Source organism: Piliocolobus tephrosceles, chromosome 11 (assembly GCF_002776525.5).
Source record: "Piliocolobus tephrosceles isolate RC106 chromosome 11, ASM277652v3, whole genome shotgun sequence".
In the NCBI taxonomy this organism is placed as follows: domain Eukaryota; kingdom Metazoa; phylum Chordata; class Mammalia; order Primates; family Cercopithecidae; genus Piliocolobus; species Piliocolobus tephrosceles.
The window spans coordinates 38,245,664-38,269,885 of NC_045444.1; the positions used below are offsets into that span (position 1 = coordinate 38,245,664).

At 39.6% G+C, this 24,222-nt stretch overlaps 1 protein-coding gene across 5 annotated transcripts in view; it reads left to right on the forward strand.

Moving 5' to 3' along the window:
* FMNL2 (formin like 2) overlaps nucleotides 1–24,222 on the forward strand; it is a 315,818-nt gene that overhangs the window by 227,595 nt on the left and 64,001 nt on the right. For 4 of the 5 annotated variants that reach the window (XM_023217434.1, XM_023217437.1, XM_023217438.1 and 1 more), the window contains exons 6-9: nucleotides 1,659–1,811; nucleotides 16,208–16,316; nucleotides 19,658–19,734; nucleotides 21,717–21,810. In XM_023217434.1, the coding sequence (XP_023073202.1) occupies nucleotides 1,659–1,811; nucleotides 16,208–16,316; nucleotides 19,658–19,734; nucleotides 21,717–21,810 (433 nt within the window). The remainder of the gene's footprint in view (nucleotides 1–1,658; nucleotides 1,812–16,207; nucleotides 16,317–19,657; nucleotides 19,735–21,716; nucleotides 21,811–24,222) is intronic. The other variant, XM_023217436.1, reaches the window with a different exon arrangement.

Sequence of the window (24,222 nt, forward strand, 5' to 3'; positions counted from 1 at the left end):
CCTCTTCTCTTCTCTTCTCTTCTCTTCTCTTCTCTTCTCTTCTCTTCTCTTCTCTTCTCTTCTCTTTTCTTTTCTTTTCTTTTCTGTATGAGATAGACTCTCACTCTGTCACCCAGGCTGCACTGCAGTGGCATGATCTGGGCTCACTGCAACCTCCGCCTCCCAGGATCAAGTGATTCTCCTGCCTCAGCCTCCCGAGAAGCTGGGGTTACAAGCACTGGCCAGCTTGCCCAGCTAATTTTTGTATTTTTAGCAGAGATGGGGTTTCACCATGTTGGGCAAGCTGCTCTCAAACTCCTGACCTCAGATGATCCACCCGCCTCAGCCTCCCCAAAGTGTTGGGATTTCAGGCGTGAGCCACTGCGCCCAGCCTAGAAGCACTCATTTCTATGTGTGTTTCCTTTTTCTGCTGTGTGAGAGTGAGGATGAGCTGAGAGGAACACACGCTGAATGGCATGGGAGCTGCAGAGTAGCCTAGCGAGGGCGTCAGTGCCACGAGTGATTTCAGGATGCCCTCCTCGTCTTACCTTCTGTCATCTCAGTGATAGCTTTCTCCTTTTAGCAGTTAAAATTTTATTAGATTACCTCATTCAAACTCTTTTATGTTCAACATTCCCTCCTGCAGCCAAAGGCATGACAAAATTGTGATCAGATGCCTCCATGGACTTTGTGCGTCAGTCTCTGCTCTCTGATTAGTCTTTTATAGGTGAAAGTCATCACCAATTTTCAGATGCAGATTCTAACCAAATACTTTATTTTGGCAGTTATACTTTTATAAAGTTATACTTAGATTTATTGTATGTATTATTGTTTTTTCTTCTGCAGTATCCTCTAAAATTTTCCTGAGGATATTAAGTGTAGCTGCCTTCTGATTGTTCTACTGTCTGATCAGGTGTTGATATGGATAGAAACAATTAATACAATTCCTTTTTTTTTTTTTTTTTTTTTTTTTGAGAAAGCAGAGTTACTGACTTTGTGAGGGGGGAAATGTATGGAGCACAAAAGCCTGTCTGTTTAAAAACTTTGTTCCTAAAACTATATAAGAATGAGCAACTTAAGTTGTCATTTATTCTAACATGGTTAACATGAGTAATAACCTCAAAAAATGTCAGAGAAACAACAGTCTGACTTTAAAGAGCACCACACTGGGAGGAGATTCCAAAATCAAAGCAAATCCATAACTTTGCTAGTAATGTATCACATATGCTTGGAAAAGTACACTTGCCAACACACTGGGAGAAAATGCTCAGTGAAAATTGATGGGTAGGAATAAATTAGTATAAGCCTAACATATTGACTTGTTAAAGCAAAATGAAGACAGCTGTAAGATCTTTTCCCCCTTCCATCATACCAGCGTTAGCGACTGGTAAGTTAGCAAGCCGTATAAAATAAAATACAAATAATATATCACTATTTAATTTTTGCTGTTCATGGTTCCATTATTCTTTTGCCAGACTCATTATTTGTCATTCTGTATTTTTAAAGCTAACACTGAGCCCACAGAAATTCCGTTGTATTTCCTTTCCAGTCTTCTTTGTTTACAGAGACTTTCCATACTAAGGTGCAGATGTATTGTAAGAACAGCAAGTTATACCTGTTCATTTAAACATGTGAATGTGAATTTTTCAGTCTTCAATGGCATTTCTCTTTTGTTTTAGTTTTGACTTTGAAAGTGTGGAGAGTACTGTGGAGAGCTCAGTGGACAAATCAAAGCCCTGGAGTAGGTCCATCGAGGACCTGCACAGAGGGAGCAACCTGCCCTCACCTGTGGGCAACAGTGTCTCCCGCTCTGGAAGACATTCTGCACTGCGGTGAGTTCGTTTAATCAGGAGGCAACTTTGGCAGGATGTACTGGGACAACAGGGTCCTACTTCTTTTGATGATTCTGGGCACTGTATCTCATAAATTGCCACAGAGCGCTTTCATTTACAATGACTCTAAATGAAAGTTTCTTTAGGAGTTCATGGGCTCTTTCCTTGGGTGATGTTTGATAACTTTATTTAGCTTCTGGAAACACCATACCTTGATTCAGCACAAAAGATGAGGAAATTCTGCTGCCGAGTGATACAACAGGGTAGTCTTATAGGCAGATAAGGTTTTGAAACCAGGGAAATGTTGACATCCTGGTGGAGGTACTGTTTCCAGGATAGAGGCAGCAGTTGGAGATCTGGGGATCTAAAGAGCCCATTGTTACCCTTTGTCCTTCTGCTCTCTTTCATCTCTCCAGTGGTAGCTCAGGTTGTGTGCTCTGGGGTGTTTTCTTAGCCATAGGTACAGAATGCCATAGTGATAATTTGTGTTAGTGAGACGCCATTAAGCAGTGTTCCTTTGATTAGGTATGCTTCAATTGTCAACCTTTTTTTTTTTTTTTTTTTTTTTTTGTAGATGGAATCTCACTCTTGTTATCCAGGCTGTGGTGCAGTGGCACAATCTTGGCTCACTGCAACCTCCACCTCCCGGGCTCAAGCAATTCTTCTGCCTCAGCCTCCCAAGTAGCTGGGATTACAGGCACCTGCCACCACACCCAGCTAATTTTTTTTTCTTTTTTCTTTTTTTTTTTTGTAGTTTTAGTAGAGACAGGATTTCACCATGTTGGCCAGGCTGGTCTCGAACTCCTGACCTCAGATGATCTGCCCGCCTTGGCCTCCCAAAGTGCTGGGATTACAGGCATGAGCCACTGCGCCCGGCCAGTTGTCAACCTTATATTTCTTCCTATGTATTCCCTTTCTCATCTCTCCTGGCTAAAATAGTACCATGCTAAGGGAAGATTGGTGCTGACCACCTATACCAGTAATGGGTTTAATGTTGCTGAGATTGTTCGTTCACTCATACCTACAATCATTCATTCATGGAAAAATATTTTTGTGCTTCTTATTTGTCAGGCATAACACTTAGAACAAATTGTATATTGGTGGATAAATCAAACTCCTGCCTGTCAGGACAGAGATATCATCTAGAACAAGTTTATAAAGGTTTTCTATGGTTCATGATTTTCATACAAAATTTTATTAATAAGACCCTCATTCCAAAATGTTGCTTACTCTTTCTTTTCATTTTTTTCTATCCTACCCCCTTACTTACTCTTTCTTGCTTAAAGTGTTTCTGTCTTATTTCAGGCATGCTCTGGCAAGAGGACATTATTTCTCTAAGTGTTTACGATCACTCCGGGTTTTCAGTCATTGTAGTAGAATCCATATGTCAAATTGCAGTCAGTGAAAATGTGGCATTCAGACCTTTGCATTTGGTTGCCTAATTACCTCTTGTCCCTTTGACTTGGGTTTCGGTCATGGAAAGTTAAGCATTTCTCTGTAATGAAGTTCAGTTCTGCTGAAGGATTTGATGTTTGAGTATGATACCTCCAGTAAATCATTCACATTTTCCTTGTTTAGAACTGGAAGAAACAGTTAATGGGTTTAGAATGAATTGATTCACTATTAAGAGCAGTGTTTCAATTCACCTCATTATATTTGCAATAGGCCAAGGGTTATGCAACCTGCTAATCTGCATCAGCTTCACATGTGGGCAGGAATATATGGGCTGATTGTCTGAAGAATTTCCTGTTCACCTTGATACTAGAATGGAAATTTTCACTACTAGTTTAACTAATTATTTGTAAGGGATTTAATTTACAAAGTACATTGTAATTTGGTTTTCTATCATTGGACACTTAGAAAGTATCATTTATTGCCAAGCTACCAGCTTAATAAGGATTCGTTTTTCTGGTTAATAATTCAGTATGCTTACTTTTTAAAGTATTTTTTCCAGTAGAGCAGAAGAATCGGGAAAATTTGTGAAACTTCCCAGATTCAAAGAGGAATGTAACCCTGGATGCTGGAGGTCGAGGGACATCCAAGGCCAGCTTGTTCTGCTTCACAATTTTGTTCAAGGTGGATCTTGCTAGAATTAATTTCACATTGGAAAGTCAGACCAAAAGCATGGAGATAGGGAAATTGTATCTGGAAAAAAGCAGGAATTATATATGTGCTGTTTCTGGTTGGCAGGTGTGCTTGAAGATGACCAGCTAAGAAACCAATACCATATTCTTCTCTTTTGTGTTTTAATATTTCAAGCTCAAGAACAGAACATTGAAATTTCCTTTGATTCTGCTGTATGGTTTCTAGTAGCTCAAGAAAGCCGACAAGGCAGTAACTTTCATGCCACTTAAGGACTTGAAGCTTAGATTTTTGTTTTGTTTTTTGAACAATGTATATCAATAGTTTTCTAGCTCTTGTGGTTCGTGGATTTACGTCTGGATTTTAATTCTGTATTTGGTCATTGGATATAGCATCTGTGACATAAAAACAACAATCAGAAATACAGGCATGTGGTACATGTTGCTTTGCATGTACCCAAAGATTGTTTACATTTTTTCCTCTTCCTCCTCCTCTCCCCTTTCTTTCTCTTCTGCACACACTGCCTTCACTTTTGGCTTTCTTTTTATCATCCTCCCTTTTCTTTCTACCACCTCATTTCTGATTTTCTTCGCCTCTTCTACTTTGTCCTTTCTCGTCCTGCTGTCTCCTCCTCCTCTGGTTTCATTAATCTCTCATGGCACCACCAGATTGGTTTCTCTGCCTGAGTATTTTCAGTTCCATTGCCATTAGAGCTGCTTCTCCCCTCTTGCCTCTGGAGCAGCTTCAATTTACACACTGATGATGAGGCTTCAAACCGGAAAATCTCATAAGTCATGGGTGAAAACGACATCCAAGCGAGCTCACAGGGCATGGTGGCAGGGCGTTCCGACTGCTCTCCATGGTATAATATGATAACCTTGTGGCTTTGTGCCGACATGCCGTACTAGAATAAAGCCTGCTGCCTTTTAAACTTTGATACACTCTGTTATCATATTATGATTCCTCATTTTTAGAATTTGAACCTTTACAGTATCTTGCATTTTAATAGCACAGGTTGGTTTTTTTTTTTTTTGAAAAAGAAAAAATATATAAATTCATGCTCTATGAAGATGATTTATTCTGGTAGCTTGTTTAATTAGTATAGGTCTTCTGTACCCAAATGCAGATTTTAGTTCCTTCTTTTTAATCTCCCGATAATAAGACAGATATAGTAATCTTATCTGATACCACTTGGCAAAAGGATTGGTTAATCTTGGAAGAAAAAAATGAGATTTCAGGAAATTTAAAACACATTGTAAATGGGCATGATTAAAGAAAAAGTGAAAAACACTGTGTTCAGCTGGGCACAGTGGTTCACACCTGTAATCCTAGCACTTTGGGAGGCCAAGGTGGGAGGATCACTTGAGGTCAGAAGTTCGAGACCAGCCTGGCCAACATGGTGAAACTCTGTCTCTACTAAAAATACAAACAACAACAACAAAAACTAGCTGGGTGGGGTGGTGCACACCAGTAATCCCAGCTACTTGAGAGGCTGAGGCATGAGAATCGCTTGAACCTGGGAGGCAGAGGTTGAGTGAGCTGAGATCATGCCACTGCACTCCAGCCTGGGCGACAGAGCAAGACTCAATCTCAAGAAAAAAAAGAAAAACACTGAGTTCTAAATACAAGTGTTTTTTTTGTTTGTTTGTTTTTTTGTTTACCAAATTCTAATGTTGACATACCTTTTCCTCCTTGTAGTCATACTTTACTTTTTAATTATTCAAAATTGATTGTTAAACATTTTATGTCATAACATACCCCTTGAGTCATATCAGCTATTGGATTCTGTATTACCGTGTATTTGTCAGGCTAGAGGAAAACTATTGTTATTGATGCAGTAGAGACCTGGTTTATATTGTCTCCTAAAATTAGAATGTGGTGTGCCTTCAGTTAAGACAGGTTTCTGTCGGCGTGGCTACAAAGCTTACTAAATTTAACAATGCTATATAGGGACATATGTGCACATCAGATCTGTGAGGACAAAGTCTGTGTTATTTCAGATGCAAGAGAAAATACTTTCTGATTTTTAATAAGGTCCAAATTAATGCCATTAACTCGAGTAAGAAATGACATAGTAAGTAAATGAGTTTTTAAAGAAAGAGGTGGAGTGCTAACTCAGGGTTTGGAGGAAGGGACAAATTTAAACTGGACTTCAGGCAATGTCCAGAGTTGGTCCTCAGGGTAAGGAAAGGTTGCTCCAGGTGGAGGAGAAGTGAAAGAACATGAGTTGAGCACAGCCCTATATGAAGATAAAGTGTGCTAGGGAAAGAGGGAAGACCTGTCCTTTCAGGAGCAGGTGCTTTATGAGGGAGGTGGAGAGCTGTCCAGTGGAGACAGAGAGTCATGAGACAGAAACCAAGATTCACCGTTGCTATTGATCCTTGTAACCAAGGATGATAATTACAAAACAATTATATAATCCTGCTCATTTTTTCCTTAAAAATTTTTTGTCTTCTTTTACTTTCCTGAATATGCCCATAGTTTACATATTCCCATTGCAATGGTTTATTTTCAAATATCTTTTCTTTAAAAACAACACCAAGATCCACATTGCCTTTAATGCACTAACTACCATTAATATTTCTTCTACACTCCTCCAGAGCAAGAGTTTGTTTTTCTTAAGAGCAAGAATTGTTTTTCTTATGATGATGACGGTGATGATGATTTCTTGAGACAGGATCTTGTTCTGTTGCCCAGACTGAAGTGTAGTGGCACAATCATAGCTCACTACAGCCTCAACGTCCTGGGCTCAAGAAATCTTCCCCCTTCAGCAACCCAAGTAGCTGGGCCTACAGGTGTGTGCCACCATGCCTGGCTAATTTTTAATTTTTTCTGTGGAGATATGGTCTCACTGTGTTGCCCAGGCCTCTCTCAAACTCCTGGTCTCAAACAGTCCTCCTGCTCAGCTTCTCAAAGTGCCGGGATTACAGGTGTGAGCCACCATGCCTAGGCAAGATAATTACTTTAATGGAATGGCATTTCGTGAATAGCCCTTACCTGAATATTTGCCACTAGTGTACTTAGTGGATTTACGTGAAGAGATGAAGAATTCAAATGTAGGTCCTTGTTTATGTATTTTTAACACTGCAATCCCATTCCTGGCGATGGTTTTCATAGAAGTAATTCTTACAAGTATTTTTCAGTAGTACAAAGATATAGATAGCATTGATGTAATTTTTATTGGTGAGAAAGGCTTTCCTTAAATGTCCGCTGTGTGGCAGCCACTGTACTAAGGGCCTCAGGGGATTTGCCGATCACAATGTACTGCCTCTGTGAGATTGCTGCCGTTACTACCACTGTGAGGAAACTGGGGCCTGAAGTAGTAGTTAAACAACTTGCCTTGGGTGGAACAGTAAGTGAAGGAGGCAGGATTTGAATTGAAGTGGTTCATCAAGGATTGGAGGAAACACTGAAGAGGCCTCAGCAAATTCTTATAGCTGTGGTCCAGTGCCTTCACGGGCAAGATTGATTATGGACTTAGTATGTAAAGGGTGCCTTGCCAAGGGTTGAGGAGACAGAAAGATTTATTAAATAATGTATTTGTATATGATTTGTGGCTGACAAGGGACTTAAGTATACGTATGTTTGTGTGTACACATGCTTGTGTACATGAGCATATATGTGAAATGTCGTGTGAGTGTAACGAACTCTAACAATACGGAAATGTGGAGGTGAGAGTAAACAGCAGAACCTAGGGAGTGATTCATGAGACTTGGTGTGGATGTGAAACAACAATGAGTAAGACCTGGAGGAGTGGCTGGGAAAAGGGAGAAGCAGGAGAGTGGTCTGAGCAAGGTTCAGTGGTAAGACTGCATGCTTCCTTTAGGAGACAATGAAGAGATGAGCCTGGCTGCAAGTCGTTAGAGCCAGTTTCTGTACTATTCTGAAGGTTAGTCTGTGAAATCATCACTGCAGCTCATTGGCAGTGATTTTGTAGGTTTTGGAAAAGGGGATAATATGGGAAGAACATAGAAATATATCCACTTAAAGGTCACAGGAGTGAGATGGTTTCCTTGGACACATTTTACATGGGACTATGTCCTGATTAATTAGCCCCCCAGTAGCAAATGCCTTTGACAAATATAATATAATGAAAAATCAGAAAAAGCAGGCTAATAATGACTCTCCATTCACATGATGGGTCGCCAGCCTCCCCTTTCATTTGCTCCGTTCAAAAAGTATGCACTGAAACCTTTGATTAGAAGCTCTGAGCTAGCTCTTATCTGGTCCTCTAATGGGACATATAGACAGCATTTCAGTGCCTGATTTAAAAGTTCATGAGGGGCCGGGCGCGGTGGCTCACACCTGTAATCCCAGCACTTTGGGAGGCCGAGGTGGGCGGATCACAAGGTCAGGAGATTGACACCATCCTGGCTAACACAGTGAAACCCCGTCTCTACTAAAAATACAAAATATTAGCCGGGCATGGTGGTGGGCGCCTGTAGTCCCAGCTACTCGGGAGGCTGAGACAGGAGAATGGCATGAACCCAGGGGGCAGAGCTTGCAGTGAGCTGAGATCACGCCACCGCACTCCAGCCTGGGCGAGAGAGTGAGACTCCATCTCAAAAAAAAAAAAAGTTCACGAGGATTTTTGTTTACTTTTTTCTTTCTTTCACTCTGTCTCTTCTTGATCCCTCTTCCTCTCCTTTGAATTATCTGGATTCGACTGTTTCAGCTCTATTTCTTTTGGCTGTAGAGACAGTCAGAAAAATGCCTGGCTCCTTTTTTTAGCATCATATATTTTATGAGTTTAATTGATAGAAAAAATATGTCCAAGTGATGTCATGTCTGAAGGGTAAGAAAGAGGAAACCTAAAACCCCAACTCTTGGTTAAAGTTCTATTAGCCCAGACCTTGGAACCGTAAAAGACTGGTACAATTCTGCCAAATTCTGTAACATACCTCATTGGTGTTACATTTCAGTGGGTTGAACCCTTACATCAGCTTCCAAGGGAGTTTTATACTATTCTTTATTTATAGGTAGATATTAGTTTGAGATCTGAATAGTGTGACAGACTGCATTTTGCTTACAAAAATGCTTTTTGTAACAGAGAAAATATACCTTTTCTTTTACGTGTTCCCATTAGGGCTTAGATATTATGAATCTTACAAATGTTGGCATGGAAGCTCCATAGAAGGCTTGTGGAAAACCTTCTTGCTAGACTCCCGGAAAGCCTGATTAGTTCAATTCAGGAAACATTCTTTCAGGGTTCTGCGGTATTATGCAGTCTGGGTATTGAAGCTCAGGGAGAAAGACAGACATGTACACAACTCACATACTAGAATAAGTCTAAATGTCTAGAAATATGCATATATTGTTGAGACAATAGATGGGTGATCACAATTAGTTCAGGATATTACTGGGTGAGCAACGGCTTCCATTTTGGTGGGTTGTTTTTTTTTTTTTTTGAGACGGAGTCTCACTGTGTCACCCAGGCTGGGATGTAGTGGCGTGATCTCGGCTCACTGCAACCTCTGCCTCCCAGGTTCAAGCAATTCTCTTGCCTCACCCTCCGAAGTAGCTAGGATTATAAGCGCTTACTACCACACCCAGCTAATTTTTGTATTTTTAGTAGAGTGGGGTTTCACCATGTTGGCCAGTGTGGTCTTGAACTCTTGGCCTCCCAAAGTGCTGGGATTATAGGCGAGAACCATGGCACCTGGCCCATTTTGGTGTTTTCTAAGTGCTTGATACTTTACTTGTATTAGCCTGTTCTCACGCTGCCATAAGGACATACTCAAGACAGGTAATTTATAAAGGAAAGAGGTTTGATTGACTCACATCTCAGCATGGCTCTGGAGGCCTCAGGAAACTTACAATCCTAGTGGAAGGGGAAGCAAACATGTCCTTCAATGGCGACAACAAGAAGTACTGAGCAAAGGGAGAAATGCCTCTTATGAAACCATCAGATCTCATGAGAACTCAGTATCATGAGAACAGCATGGAGGTAACCACCCCCAGGATTCAATTACCTCCTACTGGGTCCCTCCCGTGACACATGGGGGTTACAGGAACTACGATTCAGAGTGTGATTTGGTTATAGACACAGCCAAACCATATCATTACAGATATAAATCTCTGAGTAAATCCAGTGTTTGATTTCTTCTAGCTTTTTAGCTTATGAGTAGAGGTCTTTCTCCTCCACTCCAAGAACTTTCATAGACACACCACTTAGTACTTACGTTTACCACCCATTGTTATTATTTTTAAGAACGTACTACTTTATATTTTTAAACATGAAGGACTAGCTCAAAATTTCGTAGCTACCCCCCGCTCCTTTTTTTTTTTTTTTTGACTCTTTTGTGATGAGTAATGGTTTAAGGTCAGCAAAACATGACTTTAACCAGAACACTAACTAGCTTTATATATAATTCAGCCTACGAACAGGTATCTGGCAAGAGAAATTCCTGATCTGTGGTTCGGCAGATCCATGAGAACTGCTTCTCCGGGTTTTCTTTGCTGGCCTTGCTTTCTTTTTGCCCTCCTGTCAAAAATTCAGGTTTCACTTGGTGGTTGGAGCTCACTAACAAAAATAGCTTCTTTCCCTATAGCGCCTGCTGCTGGCGCTGTGCAGGTTGAAGTGTTTCATTTGTGTTCCTTGATAGATTCATTGTTGAGCATTAAGTAGGTGGCTGGGTGCAGTTGTCACCTTAGTACTAAATAGGAAATGTTCTGTGTAGGTTTCTTAAAAAACATTTGCTTAGCCGGGCGTGGTGGCGCTGCCTGTGGTCTTAGCTTCTTGGGGGCCTGAGGCAGGAGGATCACTTGAACATGGGAAGTCCAGGCTGCAATGTGCCGAGATCATGCCACTGCACTTCAGCCTAGGTGACAAAGTGAGACCCTGTCTCAAAAAAAAAAAAAGATACTTGCGGCTGGGTGTGGTGGCTCACATCTGTAATCCCAGCACTTTGGGAGGCCAAGGCAGGCAGCTCACTTGGGGCCAGGAGTTCAAGACCAGCCTGGCCAACATAGTGAAATCCTATCTCTACTAAAACTACAAAAAAATTAGCTGGGCGTGGTGGTACATGCCTGTAATCTCAGCTACTTGGAAGGCTGAGGCAGGAGAATTGGTTGAACCCAGGAGACAGAGGTTGCAGTGAGCCAAGATCGCGTCATTGCGCTCCAGTTTGGGCAACAGAGTGAGACTCTGTCTCAAAAAAAAATTTTTTTTTGTAAAATTGCTTAGTTTTTTAATGTCTACCACTCATACTAGCATTGACTTACAACTTTTTCTTTTATTAATATTTTATGTATGTATAACTATTGGTACCTGCTGAGATATGCATAACACTAATACAAGGGTTTGGAGTAATTTGTTTGGTTATGATCTTAAGTCAGTTTTGTAATCTATAATCTGCTTCTTTCTGCATTCACAGAGCTTTGTGAATTCTAACTGGCAACTCCTCCAAGACAGAATCTCATCTTTGAATGCTAGGGTAACATTTAGAGTTTTAGTTCTGTGGAAAATTAGCAGGCAGCTCTGTAAGTTGATGTAGAAGAGGGCCTGGGAAATTTGGTGCTGTTAGTTTCCCTACGAAATCAGCCCTAGATATCCCTTCCCCATTGGATTTTTCTACAAATGGCAGGAGCTCCAAAAATTAGACTCAGCTATTTTCTGCCTCTGGGAAGACCTTCTTTTGTGTACAGACATCCAGGGCCCCAAAGGCTCTGCTTGCCAGCCTGGGAGAAGAAAGGCTATCAGGATGGCATTTAGATAATCAGCCTTAGTGGTCCAGGAAGTGGGTCACAACTTCTCCATATTTCATTTCCTGTTTTTCTGTTTGGAATCTGAGGGAGTCCTTTCCAATCCTCACATCTCAGGGAACCTCCCCCAAGTCACCAGAGAGACCTGATTATTCCAGCACCTTCTTAGACTGGTTCCCATCAACTTGAAAGTTATGCTTCAGGATGAGTAGGTTGGACAGGATATAGTCTCTAAATGTCTGTTATGGAAGGCTGGTGAAATGGTTGAATTAAGGCCCTCTGAAAATGTTCTCATCCATAAAAGTGATAAGAAAACTGGCAAAATTACTGGAATAAACTTTTTCGGAACTTTAGAAATTAAAGTCTCGCAGTAACCCGGGGAGCATCTATTCAAGAAAAGGGACTGATTCTCAGAGCAGGAAGGTTTGTGGCATTTTAACTTGTTCTTATTCCCATCCCTCCCTCTCCAGTTCCACAGTAGCCTTGAAAACCAGTAGCTGCAATCACAGTGAAAACCAGCAGCCTGGCAGCCTCTGGCAGGGGCAGGATGGAGTTGGAGTATCTTCAAAGCACCTCTCCCTCCTCCTCGTCTTCCTTCTCCTCTCCTGCCTCTCCCTCCTCTGAGATTTGAGAACTACTGGTGGAGAGGAGGGCCCAGGGGAGTACATTGCTGCTGAAACTGATGTCAAATTTCGGTTTAGGGAACATGCACCATTAGCTGTTGACAGAGTCTGGGATCATGCAAGATGTATTACATGGGACAGGACTAAATAAAGCTCATGTGCCCCAATTGTCCATAGGAGTCCATGGAGAAACTGATGCTGCCTCTCACTGGAGCTTTTGAAGAGTACACAGTGAATTGGAGGGACACTCTCCAATTTGGCTCTGCTCAAATTGTGTGAAGTTTCATAATAGCTTCAGGAAGAAAATACTATAGTAACTGGTTTCACTTTATGTACTTCTGTGACAGAACACATGCCAAGGGTGTTAGTTTACCACGGAGGTACTTATGCCTCCTACTGAGTCACTGGCTTAATCCCTGCAAAGCTCAGGCCTTTGTAGAAAGTTTATTCAAATAGGTAAACTAGGGTGATCAGTGTTTGGAAAACGAAGAAAGTTTAGCCTAAAGGGCTGTGGCAAAGGACCGGATGCAGGCTGCCTTATCCTCTCTTTCAAAGATAGTATTTTGAATTGATTTATTTGTGTTAAGATGATTATGCAACAGCATCATGTACATACATTATTATATAGTTATAACTAGTTTCATTTGAGCAGTTTGAATATTATTTGGTAACGGAATACTTCTGTGATTTTTTTTTTTTTAAACCTTACTTAAGTGAATCAGTGTGACTCATATATTTAGTAGAGTTTTGGGGCACTAATCAGTTAGCCTCATCTTTTTTCCTGTGGAAACTGTTCATCACCGAATTCAGCCTTATTGACATCTAGGTAGACATTTACAACACCAGATAGTAAGATTTTCAAAACTGAATTTTTCTAATGATATTTGGTTCTTCAGTCCTGTGTATTGTGGGGGGATTTGGCTTCATCATAGAAATCTGCAAATTTGCTTTATCGGGTAGATCAGGACCAGCTCTCCATCTAAAAAGGTCTTCTAGGAGACATCCTACAGGGTGATTGAGGAAGAACGTGATGATCCCCTTATCTAGTTAGCCCTCTCTCTTAAGGCAGACCTAAACCTAGACCATCTCAGTAATGTTTAGCATAAACAATAGGTGCTTACTAAAGACAACTTTGGGGCTTAAAAAAGAGATTTGGTTTGATTTCCTGTGGCTGGTGGCGAGAACCAGAGGCCATTTCCTCTAGATTGCTTACCTTGTCTAGGTGTTCTTGTTGTGGTAAAGTGGCCAATAACTTGTAAGTCCTAATTCTGTTGCTGTTTTAGGGTCAGTAAAGCCATCTCAGGGAAGTGGTTATTAGATAGTGTGAGCTTCTGCCAGACACAGTGGCTCATACTTGTAATCTCAGCACTTTGGGAAGCCAGGAATTCGATACCCACCTGGACAACAGAGCAAGACCCTGTCTCTACAAAAAAAAAAAATTTTTTAAAATTAGCTGGCCATTGTCTCTTGAGCCCAGGAGTTTGAGGCTTCAGGGAGCTGTGATCATGCTACTGCACTTCAGTCTGGGTGACAAAGTGAGACCCTTGTCTCCAAAAAATACATGGTATCAACATCATGCATTGGAGCTGAATTCAAAATCTGTTTTTTTTTTTTTTTTAAAGTAGTCATTTACTCACATGGTAATTAAAGCAAAGAAAGCATATATCCAGTTAGTCAGATTCCATAAAACGTGTGTGATGAAGAATTGATTAATGTACATGCTAACCCATGGCATAGTCCCTAAAATCTAGTCTTCTGTGTTTAAGTTGAGTCCTTTGAAAGTATATTTTCAGAAGAAAAGAATTATGACATTTCTCAGGGTGCATTTATTTAATGAGAGGAAATCCTTTTTAAAATGTTTCGAAAATATAGAGCAAAATTTCCTGTTAAGTCAAAAAATATCCTCACTTTCCTAATAAGTGTGATATATAGAATAAAGATTTAAAAAGAGAAACTTGCTTACCAAAGTATTGGCCACTGTATTCTATAAGAGATGCCTATATGCTGCTGTTTTTGACAAACTAAGACTTAATTCTCCGTGGTGAAATAATTATACACGGTGAGAAATGACACCTATCTAGGACTGAAGCAGGAAACACTGCCAGGATGACAGGATGTGAACATTTGATAAGGAACTAGCCAGCACAGACAGCTGTAGGCGGTAGCTTTTCGCATGATCACCCAGCAGATTGTTGGTGAGTCAAGTTGATGATGAGCAACTGGTAGAAAGTGACTGTCCTAAATCGCAGTGAGGAGACTTGTGGTTTTGCCTGGTCTCATCTCATCTCTTATTTGCCATGTAGATGTAATGTCTCGGGGCTTCCGTTTTCTTAACTGTATCAAGAAAGGATTGGAGTAAATGATACCATAGCTCTTCAGCTGTCAGTGCTATGATTTTGTTGTTACTGTTACTGGCCGTGATGGTGGTTTTTAAATTTATAATGTTATTATTTTAGACATACAAGTTCAGATACTACCTTTTATTACTACTCTGTTTTTATATAAACAAACAATTGGAGAAAATAATTTTTAAACCAAATACCATACATTTTAGAAAAAAGTTTAGCTCTATTGTTTTTGAGCATAGAATATAACTAATAAACAAGTTTCTCATTGTTTTTATTGACATTTATATATTGTGTATCTTCTAAAGTCCTTAAATGTTAATAAGTATGTATGTGATATGTCATATTACATATATTTTAAATGTTGGTCCAGAAAAATATATTTGAGATTAGCGATCTACTGCAACAAATAGAAGCCCTTTGTGTTAATGTTTGGGAAGCAGAATATTATTCTAATTAATTTTGTTGCTTTCTACACTCCAGAAAATAATGACAGGGACATTTTGGCTTCTTAGAAAGAGACTGTTGCAATATAGATCAATAACTGGATCAATAAATAAAAAGAAAGAATGTGCTACATTACATCTCTTAAGAAACACAAATAAGGCTGGGCGCGGTGGCTCGCGCCTATAACCCCAGCACTTAGGGAGGCCAAGGTGGGTGGATCACGAGATTAAGAGATCAAGAACATCCTGGCCAACATGGTGAAACCCCGTCTCTACTAAAAATACAAAAATTAGCGGGGCATGGTGGCGCTCATCTGTAGTCCCAGCTACAGGGACTACAGAGGCTGAGGCAAGAGAATCGCTTGAACTCGGGAGGTGGAGGGTGCAGTGAGCTGAGATTGTGCCACTGCACGCCAGCCTGGTGACAGAGCAAGACTCTGTCTCCAAAAAAAAAAAAAAAAAGAAACAAATAAATGTGTAAGGTTGGTCTACTTGCTGGAATAATGAAAATGCATTAATATTTCGAAGCGATGCAGAAATACGGCAGTGTAGAGAATAACCTCTCCCATTTTCCGTAGAGACTGGTTTTCGTTAGTCAGTGTATCTTCTCGATCATTGCTGCATATGAATATTAAATTATATTGTTTGTTTGTAACAATTAAATTATATTAATTGTTAAATTACAAAAGGCAGTTGATTCCATTGAAATTACTCTTTCTTTTTAAAACTTAATCTTAGATTACTTTGTTTTACACTGGAAGCTATTGCTATCAACTAAAAATGAAAACTCTTTCTAATAAACAGTCATGTACTTAACAAGTGATTCCATTAAAGAAATATAAGACTGAGGTTAAAATAAGAATGATAGAGGAAGGGGAAGAACTTTAGATGTAGATTAAGAAGATGATATATGCTTGGGTCACAGTGGCTGTGTGGTTATTTTTTAAAGTTGTACTAGTCTCTGAGACCTCCAAAAAGTGTGTTAACAAGCATACCCAAGATGGGCTTATGGCAAAGTGACACATTATAAAGCTGTATTTTAGAGGTTGAAATCAATCTTACCATTGCCATTTGGTGGTAGTTTTAACCTACAATCCTTGTTTTGGTACTGGTAAAGAGTAGTGTCTGTTAAGTGCATGTGCCTATGCTAAGAAAGTAACCTCTTGTTTTATAGAAGTTTCTCTTTTTGTTTGTAGATATAATACCTTGCCAAGCAGAAGAACTCTGAAAAATTCAAGATTAGTGAGTAAGAAAGATGATGTACATGTCTGTATCATGTGTTTACGTGCCATCATGAATTATCAGGTATGTTGGAGCTTCTGGTTCTTTAAAAAAAAAAAACCTGAATTAATCAGACTCAGAAATCACTGCTGGGTACAATGTACACTACTTGGGTGATGGTAAAATAAAAGCCCAGACTTCATTATCTTGCAATTTATCCGTGTTGCCAGAAGCTACTTGTACCCCTAAAGCTGTTGAAATTTTTTTTAAAAAGAAGAAAAACCAAACAACAAACAAAAACAGACTCAGATTTTGTTCTCGTTGGTTTCTTTGTATTATTTCTATTTGAAGTAAATGCCAGGATTTAATGAGATTCTATTAAAAAAGAAAGGCCTGGTTCATCCTAATGCTCAAGATTTAATTTATTGCCCTCATATTTTAATAAATATATATAATTTGCGATGTATTTAAAGAAAAGGTGTTTTCCTCCTGTAGTGATAAACTTACTAGATTGCTTGGTGAATGTTTGTGACCATTAAAGATTGAATAAGTTGCTGTTGCGGGTAATAATGAAACAACTCTAGAACACCAGGAGTGGATAGACACAGGGGTTCTCAAAGGTTTATATGGCGAACAGGCGAGAAGTTACAATTATTGGCAGTTGGACTCAGTGGTTCCTAATCTTTATAAGAAGCACCTGGAAGATTGTTGAAACTACAGATTCTTCCTTTGGGTAATTGTAATGCAGGTTGACCCCACTAAGGTGCTACGTTGAATTTAAGAAGGGAAACATGCATTTATTCTTTCAGTACTTTTGTGAGCTTTGCCAGACAGCCCCTGTTCCACATAGGCACTGAGAATATAGCCCCGAATAAATATGTAGCCCAAGGAACTTACTTTCCAGGGAGGGGAGACAGATGACCAACAAATAAATTGGTAAAATGTGTATGTTCCAATTAATAATGATGAAATGAAAGCTAATGCTTACGTGGTACACTTTTCAGGTCTAGTGCTTTTAAACCTCTTAAGTCATGTCAGTAGCCCTGTGAGATCAATAATATTTTTCTCCACATTTTACTGATGAAGCTGGGACACAGAGAAGTTTAGTAATTTCCCTTAAGGCACATAGTTAGTAAGTAGCGGGGTCAGGATTTGGACCCAGGAAGGCTTTGAACCCAGAGAACCATTACTAAGTACTGTAGAAAAAATAGGAAATAGGAACTGCTGAAAATATATGTGAGTTTTAAATAGGCCAGCCAGGGAAGGGTCACTGAGAGGGTAACATCTAGTAAAACTTGAATGAGGAAGCAAAGGGAGGGATATTAGGGAAAGAAGATTCTAGGCAGAGAGAAGGGCAAGTGCAGAGACACAGAGGCAGGAATGTCTGGTTTGCCCAAGTCACAGAAAGGAGGCTTGGCAGGATCAGAATAAGTAAGAGGGAGAACAATAGAAGATGAAGTCAGGTGTCATCTGTTTGATTATGTAGAACTTTAGAGGCTGCTGAGAGGACATTGACTTCACTATGAGAGGAAAGCTATTGAATGGTTATAAGGACATAATCTGACACTTGAATTTAACATGAGACTACTCTGGCTTTTGTGTTTAGGTTTGACCTTGGCCAGGCAAAGGCAAGAGGGAGTAGACCATTTAGGAGGCCCTTAGCAGTCATTTAGGTGAGCTTTGATGGTCATATGAACTAGGATCATAGGAGTGGAGATGATGAGAGGTGATGTGATTCTGGTTTTATTTTGATGCTAAAGGCAATAGCATTAGGTATGAGGGAGAAGGCGAGGAGTAGAGGCTGCCACCAGGATTTTTGTCTTGGGCACCTGTGAGATAGAGTTGCCATCTAAAAGATGGGAAGACTGCAGGATAGATGGATTTGAGGGAGATCGTTAGGAATTCTGTTCCGGGAATTTGAACTTTGAGATGTCCCTTAGACATTCAAATAGTGATCTTAGGTGGGTGGTTGGATATGCCAGTCTGGATTTCAAGGCAGTGGTCTGGGCTGGAGATAGTAATTAGCATATAAATGGCATAGGAAGCCAGGAGGGTGAATGAGATCAGTAGGGGTAGACTGAGAAGTAGAGAAGTCCAAAATATGAACTCAAGGATCTCTGTTTAAATGTCAGAGAGATGAAGAAAAGCTGGCTAGAGAGCCTGAAAAATAGCCAAGGAGTTAGGAGCCAAGTGAAGGACATGTTTCAAGGAGAAGGGAGTATTCAGCTCTGTTAGATGCTGCTAAGTCAAGTGAAATGTGGAGTGAGGATTGGCCATTGGCTTCAGCAAAGTGTAGGTCTTTGGTGATCTTGGCAGACAGTTCATTGGGATGGTGGGGGTGAAATGCTTGATTGGAGTGGTTTCAAGAATGAGCAGGAAGTGAGGATTTATACTGAATGTCTGGAGGAGTTTTGCTGTAAAGAATAGCAGAGAAATGAGAGGCAGTGGCTGAACACAGGTTGTGGTATCAAGAGAGGTTTTTATTGTTGCTTAAGAGAATTTGCATCATGTTTTTATGCTAATGGCAATGAGTCCATAGAGAGGGAAAAATAAGGGGGAATGGAGGAATTTCTGGAACATACCATGTTCATGAGCAGATGAGAGGGAATGGGATGGAGGAAGGACTCATGGGAAGGGTTGGCCTTAGTTTGGAGCACAGAAGAGTTCCTCTTTAATAGGAGGTGAGGAGGTAAGCCACAGATCTGTGTGGGTAGATTGATGTGGTATAGAAGCTTCTAGATGTTTTTTCTGATTGCTTGTATTTTCTTAGCTGAGAGTAAGTTTTGAGGAGAAAGAATATAGTTGACCCTTGAACTTTGTGGGGTCTGAGGGGCACTGATCCCTGGTGTAGTCAAAAATCTGTATATAACTGGAGGCCTCACCGATAGCATAAATAGTCTGTTAACATACATTTTGTATGTTATATCTATTGTATACTGTGGAGTCACCCTGGAAGCTTAAAAAACTCAGGTGCCAGCTCGCTGTAATTGAAATTCAGAGTAAATGTTTTGTTTAGTCTTCCAGGTGAGTTTAAGGAGCAGCCAAGGTTAAGAATCACTGGGCTAGAGCCTTTGCATCATTTTAATAAAGAGAAACATGTAGATCATAAAAAATAGGAAGATGATCTTTTGATAATAGCATCATTGCCGAAATTTTTATTTTATTTTATTTTTTTTTGGAGAGATGGGTCTGGTTGTCCTGGCTCAAGCTGGGACTGGAGGCACAAATTATTGCAGCTGGCATTCTTGAAATTTTTAATAGAGAAATATGCTTTAACCGTGATGTACTAGAGACATAAGTGCATTTATGATTGTGTAAGTTTCATTAAGTAGATACTTCAGGTTTTTGGTTTTAAATCAATACTGACAGTTCCCTAACTTGTCTCCCAATGCTTTGTGTTTCTTTTTTTTCCATGTTAATTTTAGTATGGTTTCAACATGGTCATGTCTCATCCACACGCTGTCAATGAGATTGCACTAAGCTTGAACAACAAGAATCCCAGGTAAGCTTCTTTTCTGGTATGCAAGTCTAAATCTATCTAGGGAAAACAGAGAGCTGGTCAACACTTAACCAAGTTTGACTTTGGAAACTTTCAAGTGTTAATCTCTGAAATAAGATTGGCTATAAAACTCTTTGGCTGTGTAGAATTTTTCCTTTGAGCCAAGTTACGTTCTTACATGGGCCAGAGTTGAGCAACTGGTGACAATTCTAGCCCTCCACCATTCTCCTCAAGCTTTTGTTCTTTTGAGGCCTGGTTCCCAGCATCCTTGCTGCTAAATTTGGAGAGGATCAGGTTGCCAGGACTTGGGGACCAGGAGAGTCTTGATAAAGATTTACCAACATCAGTTACTGCTGAAAGCTAGCTAAAACCGCCATCCTTCGTCTACACTTCGCTTGGTAACTTTACATATGTAGCTTTAATTACTGAACAAAAATAGAAAAATAATTGTAGTGGCCAGCCACAGTGGCTCATACCTGTAATCTCAGCACTTTGGGAGGTTGAGGCAGGTGGATCACCTGAAGTCAGGAGTTTGAGACCAGCCTGGCTAACATGGTGAAACCCCATCTCTACTAAAAATACAAAAAATTAGCCGGGCGTGGTGGCACATGCCTGTAATCCCAGCTACTCAGGAGCCTGAGGCAGGAGAATGGCTTGAACCCGGGAGGTGGAGGTTGCAGTTAGCCAAGATCGCGCCACTGCACTCCAGCCTGGGCGACAGGGCAAGACTATCTCAAAATAAATAAATAAATAAATAAATAAAATTGTACATGCAGATATGAATTTTGTTCATATTCACCACCTGTAAAGGCTAGCAGCAGATATAATTCACATCACACATTAGCCCTAAAACCCAGTCTTCATCAGTTTTAGTTATTTTAATGTGCTTTCCATTCTGGTGAAGTATTCTGTATTTCAAATGTGCAATTCCCTTTCATCCGATACCTCTCTGTAGACAGAATATCTGAAAACTGTTAATCCAAAAATCTGATTATAAATTAGCCATTTCTCATTTGGAAAATGCAATGCAAACTATAAAGTCCTCTTTACTGAATATTATTCTTTCAAACTTCCCCTGATTAAACCTTTTATGACTTTGCGATTCTTTCCTTCATTTACTAGAATCCTAAGTAGCCATGCTTCTGTGTCTCTGCCTTCTACTACAGGGAAGACATTATTTTTTAAAAGACAATTGACATTGTGGAATATCAGAACAGTCTTTGTTTAGAGATTGGTGATAGTTGTTATTCCAGAAAAAAAAATGGAATACTTAAGTGGTCTTATGATTGAAGAAACAATGCTGTTTCTTTCTTGACATTGAATTTGAAAACTTAGAGCGTATCTCTATGTTCTCCTTCCAAAAATATTTCAGATGGAGTTTTGTTTTCTTGAGTCAAAGAAAATATTCTTGTGTTAGTAAAGCTGTAATCCAGCTCCTTCCGGATCTCCTGCATAGGAAGAAGAAAGGACAGAAACTTTTATTTTCGTGAGATTTATGGATCCATTCCTGAGTGAGCAGATTTGAAATGTAGAACATGAATTTCAGTTGATTTTGAACTTTTTTTTTTGCAACTGTTCTACCACTGTCTCTAAAATCAGAGAAAATACTTAATCAATAGTTTGTTTTTCAGCATATTCCCATTCCCTTTGTTTTTAGTGTACCAGTAAACATTTTTCACCTATATTGTACTGAGTCACCTGATGATAGGTCTAAGAGATTATTATTCTCAGAACTAGTTTTCATTAGTGAGTAATTTGTAGTTTTGGTAAATGTGCCTTCCAAATTTGCTATCTTAGACAAATCCCATATTTAGAAGTCAGTAAAGGTTTAAAAATGTACTTTGATTAAACTGTACCGTAGTAAAGTTTTTTAAAAATGTAAGGGCAAATGTTTCATTCTCACGTATCTTGGAAGGAAGGAACAGCTGACTCATCATGCCATTTTCACTGATTTGTGTTTTTCTTCTTTCTTCTTGTTTTGGCAGAACAAAAGCCCTTGTCTTAGAACTGTTGGCAGCCGTTTGTCTTGTCAGAGGCGGGCATGAAATCATTTTATCAGCATTTGATAACTTTAAAGAGGTAGGCTACACTGCAGTTTTCACAAGAATACTCACACATCTTACGTTTGGACATCTTTGAACAGAATTATTTACCTTTTCATTTATTCTAGGACCTAAGGAATATAATAGTTAATTTCTAAGATGTCACTGAGAGGAGTGTAATGAACTTGGTCTAAATTTGTATTTTATTTCCAGGATATATTAAAAATAATTGCAGTACTCTTTTAAAAAAAAAATTTTTTTTATTGGTTTTAGAGAACATGGAATAATCCAGTTTGAAAACTGGTTTTGTTACATGTATGTGGTTTTCATTAGGGTTGATATTGACACTTGATCATCTACCATATGCAAATTTTATGAATTCTTTCATCATAGTTACTTTCCTAAAGTCATATTTTTGCTGGATGCTATGAAAAACCTGGCAAATACTGGCACTGATTTTGGGGGTGTGTAAACTTAAGTGGTTTTGTCACAGATAAACAATAATGCAACAGATGAGCATGGTTGAAAACGGAGACTGACCACAAAAAAGGAGGGATTACACTTAGATAATATGACACCGAGGATCCTGCCCCAATGTATCAAAACATCACCACCTAGATAGTAGCTGCTTTCCCATAGGGGTAGTGGGCAGTGTTGTAGGACCAAGAATAGTGCCTGTTTGTTCCCCTGGTATATGCCTGACGTCAGAGGCTACTCTGAGGTGAGAAATTACAAAGTAGTCTTTAGAGAACACTTGGAACCCCAGGTTACAATAGGACCCTTCACCAAGTTGTGCGTTATTCTAGCAGTCCCGTTTAATTCCAAATGCTTTTGGATTAAGACCCAAGCTGGATTGAAATCCAGGTCACAGAGGGACTGTTTTCTCTCCTCTTTCCTGAAAGGTTCTGGACTAGAAACCCTGATAGTATTTATTGAGAACCTACTATATGCTGGGGCTGTACCAGCTACATGCATGGCATCATTTGGTTCTATAAGAACATCTTTGAGACAAGTATTAATATCTTGATTTTAGAGAAATTCAAATACATGGTTTACCTATGGTCACATAGCTAGATAAGTGATAGAGCCAGGAACAGGACTTGGTGCTCCTGAACCTGAACTTCCTTGAAATGTGATGAAGTTGTGTGTGAATCTCTTGAAGGAAATAAGGGAAGTACTGAATGAGACAGGACTTCGGAGCTATTTCCCCTGCCTCCTACTTCCATAATTGGACTTACTACCCAGCTGCCGAATGTTCTAGACACTGGCCTGTGATCCTCTGCATAGGCTGGGAAGGTTCAAAGATGTGAACAGGGCGGACGCTCCTCTTGCTCCTTTATTTGCGTTGCCTCCCTACCCCTAGTCCATTCTTTAAGATTTTGATGCTGTCCATTTTGTAAATGCCAACTGTGGAGAGGACCAAATATTATCTTTTTTTTTCTTTCTTTCTATTGAGCCCCAGAGATAGTGAAGAAATATCCAGGTTCTAAGAGAATGAAGAAGAATAATAGTGAATCTTTAAATTCATAATCTGGCTTCCAAGACAAATAGACTTTAGAGACAAGAATGTATGAATGCTTGTCTGTGAATGTTTTTATATATCATGTATAAATATATAAATTTTACATTTATAAATAAGGAAGTATGTTTGGGTGGATGGATTCAATATGAAAGAGAAACAGTATGTGCTGCTCACATAATGCCCAAATCTTTATCATTAGGTCATATTTGAAAATATTGCATGCCGAGTACTTTTCACACTGGAAACACATACTATATAGTTATCAGTGGCCCTTGTTATAATGACTCATATTATAACAAGAATCTGATTATACTGCAGGTCAAATTATATCCTAAAGATATATTTGTATAGAACAAGAATAAAAGCCAGGAATTCATGAGATGAAGAATAATATTTTTTTCTCCTAGGTAAGATAGAGTACCTTTCTTATACATAGTAGGCACACAGATACTTGCAGAATTGAGTTTTAACTCTTTGGTGTCAGACTTACGTATGGTTTAGCTCTTTAGGGTGTAGTATGTGCTTAATTGAAGAAAAATGTAATCCTAACTCTAATAGCTGGATAATAGTAATGAGAACCAAATTACTTTTGACGTTAAATTTTTTAGAGCTTTAACCAAAACTGGCCTCATTTCTGTAATTAATTAGGCATGATGGTAGGTCTTCAGGTACTGTTTCTCCTTGGCATAGGCATTTGCATCTGAGAGAAGGTGATAGCAGTGGGCTAGGGGAGGTCCTCAAATGCTGGTGGGACCCCAACCCCTGCTGGTGTCTAGGCGCTTGACATCCTCACAAGAATGAATTCAAGTTATGAGTTAGAAAATAGTGAAAGTGCAGAGAGTTATTGCAAAGCAAAAAGTACACACTCAAGAAAGGGGAGTGTGGGCATACTTGAGAGAGTCATACAAGGTGCTTTGCGGCTGCTGC